A 5,952-nucleotide genomic window follows, 5' to 3' on the forward strand; every position below is an offset into this window, starting at 1 on the left:
ATATGTATTCCAAGGTGGTCTCACAGCATGGGTTGAAACACTGCATACAAAACTAGTGAAGCGGTTTTGTTTCCTGGCAGTGACTGAGTTACAAGGAAGTCTTTTGGTTGAACAAGATAGATGACACAAGTCTGTGATCTCCCCCCAAAAATGTCACTGCTGCCAAAGGGGATTTCATAGCTAATTTCCCAGCTCTTCTAGGAAGCAATGCAAATGTATGTGTGTATATATGTGTATATTTTAAAGTACAGGGCTATTTTTGTGTGCACATCCATTTCCTTATCCATGAGAATAAGGAAAGTTTGCTTGTTGGAACTCTGCTCAGAGATCTGTTCTCATAACTAATGAACATGGACTGTAAAGTGCCCTCACACACTGTAGGGCTTCATTCTTGCCAGTCGTGCTGACTTCTATGTGGCAAGGACTTTCTGAAAAGTCTTCAGAGTTTGTGCCACAGGGATTTGCAGTTGGAGATTTACATGTATTTTCAGAACTGTGGATATAAACAGAAAGTCAGGGTTGTAACTATGCAGCTCTGCACAAGAGAGGCCTCCAGGATACCAAAGAGGTGGAGAAGTCAACAAGGTGGCCTCGGAAGCAACAGGATGAGGGCAAGAGGATGTGGAGGGAGAAGAGATTCTGTGGGGCTGGCAAGTAGTGGGGGGAGTAATTCTTTGAATGCCCTGGTAGCAACTTGATTTCTTCATGAGATAAGAAATGAGATCACAGAGGAGTATAAAGAGGGGAGTGATTTGATCAAATGTTCAGATAGCAGGATTTGGCAATTTCATTTCATATGGTGTGAGCATGATGTGATGCAATGTGTTGGTTTGATGGGAAACTGACACCCGATGCTGCAGGTTGGACTGAGTGAGAGTTGAGGCCCAGATGTTCAGGTTGAATATTAGAAGAAATTTCTTCTCTGAAAGGGTGGTGAGGTTCTGGTACAGGCTGCCCATGGAGATGGAGGAGTCACTGTCCCTGGAGGTGTCCAAAAAAAGAGTAGATGTCACACTGGGCAGCACTGTCTGGAGTGGTAACAGGCAGGGGCTGATGGTTGGACTGCATGAGCTTGGTGGTCTTTCCAACCTAAATGATTCTATGACCTTTATCAAAAAGTAACTCTTCACTGATGATATGCGGAATAATGTAGGGGCTGACCCTGGGGGTGTTCAAGGAACGACTGGATGTTGCGTTGAGAGACATGGTTTAGTGGGAGCTATTGGTAATAGGGGGATGGTTGGACTGGATGATCTTTTAGGTCTTTTCCAACCCTGGTGATTCTATGATTCTAAAAGCAAAGTAGAGAAGGGAGTACTTTGGAACAAGCTGTGAGGCAGATTAAAAGTAGTGAGCAAAGAAAATGCCTAACATTGCTTCTGCATTATGTCTTTGCAAAGGATTACACGACTCCATCATTTATTTGTCTACAAGAATAAAAGAGTCTGCAGGATCCTGGTTAACTGCTGGTTAACTGACTTTACTTACACCCTCTTGTTTCAAAAGCTATAATGCTTAGAAAGATTAAAGTAGCTTAAACACTTCAGTAAGATCAGAGCTCATGTCCCTGGGCCAGTACCTCTGGTGTCTGTTGTGTTTAACTACTGGAGAAGCACTTTGATTTGTTTAACATACTCCTTAATTCTTCTGCAGAGTAAACCCCCAAGTCTCAAATTCATTAAATAAGACCCATAGAGAATGAAGCCATTATACAGTCCTTCCTTTCAAATACCTGCACAGGAACCGTATGAAAAGCAGCTGTGAAAAATCATAAGGAGAGGAAAAAAATGTACCATAAAAATAGGACAACCATATTTTCCATAGACTTCAAGTCATCTGGAGGATGTTTATCTGGAAACAAACATTGCTGTGAAGGCTGGATCTGACTGTACCAACCTCAGAATAAGGTAAGAAAAGCGTGATTTAAGAGTTCAGCTCCTAATTGCGTTTTCATGGTTTGGTTCTGTTGATAACCTTCGTCTGGGTAAGAGTTTGTTGAATTCAATTGTAATGAAGCATATCTCATTTGGAAAGAATGCTTACGTGTTTGCAAAGTTTCTATAGCCATGTATTTTTTAGATCTAGTACAGATATTTTGGAATTGATTGCTTTGAAATATGTCTTGCTTCTCATTTTCCTTGGAAAATCTGTCATTTTGATGACCAGAGTTTCTTTTCCCACTCTCAGTGCTGGAATGGGTCAAAATCCCCAAAGCAATAGTTTTCTTGGCAGCACACTGGTATCTTTTTGTGCTTACTTTTGTTTTTAGACGCCTCAGTCAGCATCTGAATAATATATCCTAATTTTTGTTCAACTTGCAAAGGATTTATTACTTCCTTTCATATTGCAGTTGTACCTTAAATTGAATCTTGTCTCCAAACACCTGCTAAATTTCTTGTGAGTTCATCCTTTATACAATTCCTCCTTTGCACATCTACATACATGTGATTATATGTTTCTTCATAAACAAATGAGTTGTACAATATCATTTTCTTTAGTGCCATCTGCTGGGAGTTTTTTGCTATTGTTCTCATGATCCTGGTTTTTCCTGGTGGTTTCTACTATGAAGCAAGCACCCGTTTACCTTCATTACATCTATACCTGCTAATCCGTTCCTGGCAGCTATTTAAGCATCATCCTTAGTAGGCTATGAAGAAAATAACTGCTGTTGATATTAACATAAATATTTCCAGGAACTTGCTAGGCACCCATTTTACTTTTTCTTTGTATACACATTTAAATACATACTTTTATATAGTGAGATGTATAGCTTGTTTGCATTGGGTTGTCTGTAAAATGCTGTAAGCTGAAAGACTGCGATACAGGAATTAGCACAGGTGCAAAGTGTTTCCTGCTCTGTATTTCTCATCTGCAGAAAGCCCCACAGTCTAAGCAGCATATCATGATTTCCCTTTGAATCATAGTTTAGTTGTTCTTTAGTACAAAGTGCTTCTGAATTTCATTTTAGCTGCACCTGCAGTCATTAAAAAATGTATTTTGAATGCTTTATTTGAAGGATAGGTGTTGTGCTATAGCAGAGCATTTTTCTTGTCTTCCACAAAGTTAGGTTCATTATCTGAACTTTACTCATGATAAATTATTTGTAGTCCATCAGAATTAAAGTTAACAAAAAGAAAGTGCTGATCAATGATTTGCTGCAACATGCAGGAATATTCAGCTCTGGGCTGCAAAGGACAAGAGGAGATGATTGCTGTTCACAACTACCACAGTGCTACCTTCATTATTATTTCCATGTTTCTTCAGCTCTTGCACTATTTGTGGTCATCTTTTACCTCCAGCTCTTAAAATCACAACTCCTACAGGGCAACCTATCAGCACTGAGCTGGTTTAAAGTTGAGGCAGCAGGCAGGGAAGCAGGAGGGCTGTCTGTATGTGCTCCTTTCTGTGTGGGCCTTAGTCGAGTCCAGAAGCTTCTGGCAGCAGCCAAGGGAGCACAGCCTCCCAGGGCACACCACAGCACCCAGTTGCCTTCGTGTATCTGTCTGCATAGTGACTGGGCTCAGCCAGGCTGGTTTCCTCAGGGGCTGCCCCGCTTACCTTCAAGGCCCAACTGCATAGAAAAGAGACGTGTTGTTCTTGCTGCCATTTTAGCTAAGATGGGGGTTGTTTTCATCACACTTTCTGAACACACACAGTATTAGGGTGAAATAAACTCTTTTTTTCCCTTCTTTATTTCCCCATCAGTGTTCCAGCAGGTTTCCTGTGGTGCTATATACTGCAACTTGCCTGAGGGTTTCCTAATGTCTGAAAAGAGAAGAGCAGGGAGAATGGAGGAAGAATCCATCAAGGGATCTGGTATTTAATCTCTGCTACAGACTACTATACTATATATTATGAATGTAAGTCCATGACAATTTGAGTTTTGCCTTTCTAGGATCCTTGGCCCAGGCTGATGACCTCAATGCAAAGCCACTGTCACAGGGGAAGAGAGACTTGGACAAAGAATCTGTGTCAAACGTATGTTCCATTTTTTTGTCATACTCCTTAATATGTTGATATGTTCTACTTAGCAAGCTTTATTACCCAGAGGTTTTCCAGTTATAAAGAGCTGATAACTAGGAAAAAAGTATCCAATTTTCTTTAGTATTTTTCCTTAAAAATCACAGAAAAGAATGTAACTATTGGCAGAATATGGTATAAATTTCATAATTGAAATTATACTTCACTTGAAATGGTTTCTAGTCTTAATTCTCTCTAGACTTTTGATTTATTATTATTATTTGTTGAAGAAAGGTAACATGGTCTCCAAAATAAGCACCGGGATATTGATTATAACACAATTGCATACATAGATGTAAATGTTCCTATACATATATTAAATTCACTAGTTTCAGTGTTAATTCAGTGCTAATTTCTTTCACGCATGTTAACTACACTACAGCTCCATCTCGTGGTTGACTATTACCTGAGGATGAATTTCAGTACTGTAAGAAAAACAAGTATTGATCAGGAAAGGAAATTTTGGATATGATTAATTTATGTCACTTTTTTGTTGCCAATAAAAAAACAAACAAAAAAACCATTGGAATTATGATTACCTGTATTTGAGAGCGTGAACCATATCACATATACGCTAACTGTTATGTTTTGTTTCTTCATACAGATGTTCAAAACTGATGCAGCTGGTCAGCAGTTTAACCTTGAAGCTGCAATTAAGAATGTTGATAAAATGTCCAACGAGCTGAAGAAGCTAAATGGTAATTCTGGAGTTCATTGTCTGGATGTGTGGTTGAGAGTGTTCTTTTAGCATGGTTGAGAATGGCTCATGCTTTCTCTATCATACAATTGGATTTGGCTCCAGGGATGGGGCACTCACAACCTCATTGGGCAGCAGTGCCAGCACCTCACCAGTCTCTCAGTAAAGAATTTTCTCCTGACATCTAATCTAAATCTCCCCTCTTTTAGTTTAAAACCATTCCCTTTTGTCCTGTTACTATGAGACCATATAAAAGTTGGTCTCCTTCCTGTTTATAAGCTCCTTTCAGGATCCAGAAGGCTGCAAGGAGGCCTCTGTGGATCCTTCTCTTCTCCAGGCTGAATGAGCCCTGCTCCTTCAGCCTTTCTTCATAGGAGAAGATCTCCAGCCCTCTGATGATCTTCGTGGACTCTCTCCAACAGCTCCACATCTTTCTTGGGTTAGAAACCCCAATCAGTGCTGTGATACTACATTTCCCTTTGTCTTTCAGTGGAAAGCCAACTACTGCTTTGTGACCTTATTCTGAATTTCAACCACCCCACGAAGGCCAAAGATTTAAGAGAGGCTGAAGAAAAAGCCTGGAGTTTGATGGATTAAGTAACACCATTTGTTTTCATGCATTGTCTTCTATTAATAGTTATTCAGTTTAAACTGTAAAATGCCAAAACAGTTTACTGCACTTGTAGTAGTTTCCTTTTAATCTGGCAATGTAGGATTGAAAAATGTTATATGTAGCATATTGGTTTTGAGAAATATTTTAAACCCATTTTTCTCAAACTAAGTATATTAGGTGTTGAAATAGTGGCATAATTAACTTAAAATGTCAGGAAACTTAAGCTGGTGATTTTCACACATGGTTCATTCCTTTTAATTACTGGAAGAGTAATAAAAGATTTTAAATTACTTCAAGTCATTGCTCTTATCTCAGTTGTGCTCAATGAAAGGGGATAAGAAATGATCAGTAAAAGAGAATTTGCAACTCCTTGTTTGATCTGCCTTCCTTATTCTAAAAATGTTGCTGAGGAAAGAGGCCATAAAAGAAGATCACCTGTGGAAAACCTGGAGTTTTTCAATTCAGGTTTGGATTTGTAGTGACTCTCTGCACATGGCTACAAAAGAAAGCAGAGGTTCATAGACTAAATACCCTGAATTCTTCCTGGCCCAAAGTTTGAATAGCCAGTTTGTTTATATATTTCATTGGAACTTACACTTGAAAAAAGGTTTGAATTTTGAGG

General features: G+C 39.2%; 1 protein-coding gene across 5 annotated transcripts in view; it reads left to right on the forward strand.

The window, feature by feature from the left end:
- C13H5orf58 (chromosome 13 C5orf58 homolog) overlaps positions 1 to 5,626 on the forward strand; it is a 33,361-nt gene extending 27,735 nt beyond the window's left edge. For 2 of the 5 annotated variants that reach the window (XM_032447444.1, XM_015876358.2), the window contains 5 exons: positions 1,741 to 1,907; positions 3,706 to 3,816; positions 3,896 to 3,978; positions 4,625 to 4,718; positions 5,208 to 5,626. In XM_032447444.1, the coding sequence (XP_032303335.1) occupies positions 3,762 to 3,816; positions 3,896 to 3,978; positions 4,625 to 4,718; positions 5,208 to 5,314 (339 nt within the window). In that variant the 5' untranslated portion in view covers positions 1,741 to 1,907; positions 3,706 to 3,761 and the 3' untranslated portion in view covers positions 5,315 to 5,626. Of the gene's footprint in view, positions 1 to 1,653; positions 1,908 to 3,334; positions 3,390 to 3,705; positions 3,817 to 3,895; positions 3,979 to 4,624; positions 4,719 to 5,207 lie in introns of those variants that run through there. The other 3 variants (XM_032447443.1, XM_015876357.2, XM_015876359.2) reach the window with 3 other exon arrangements.
- The last annotated feature ends 326 nt before the right edge of the window (positions 5,627 to 5,952 follow it).

This window comes from Coturnix japonica, chromosome 13, assembly GCF_001577835.2.
Source record: "Coturnix japonica isolate 7356 chromosome 13, Coturnix japonica 2.1, whole genome shotgun sequence".
NCBI lineage: Eukaryota > Metazoa > Chordata > Aves > Galliformes > Phasianidae > Coturnix > Coturnix japonica.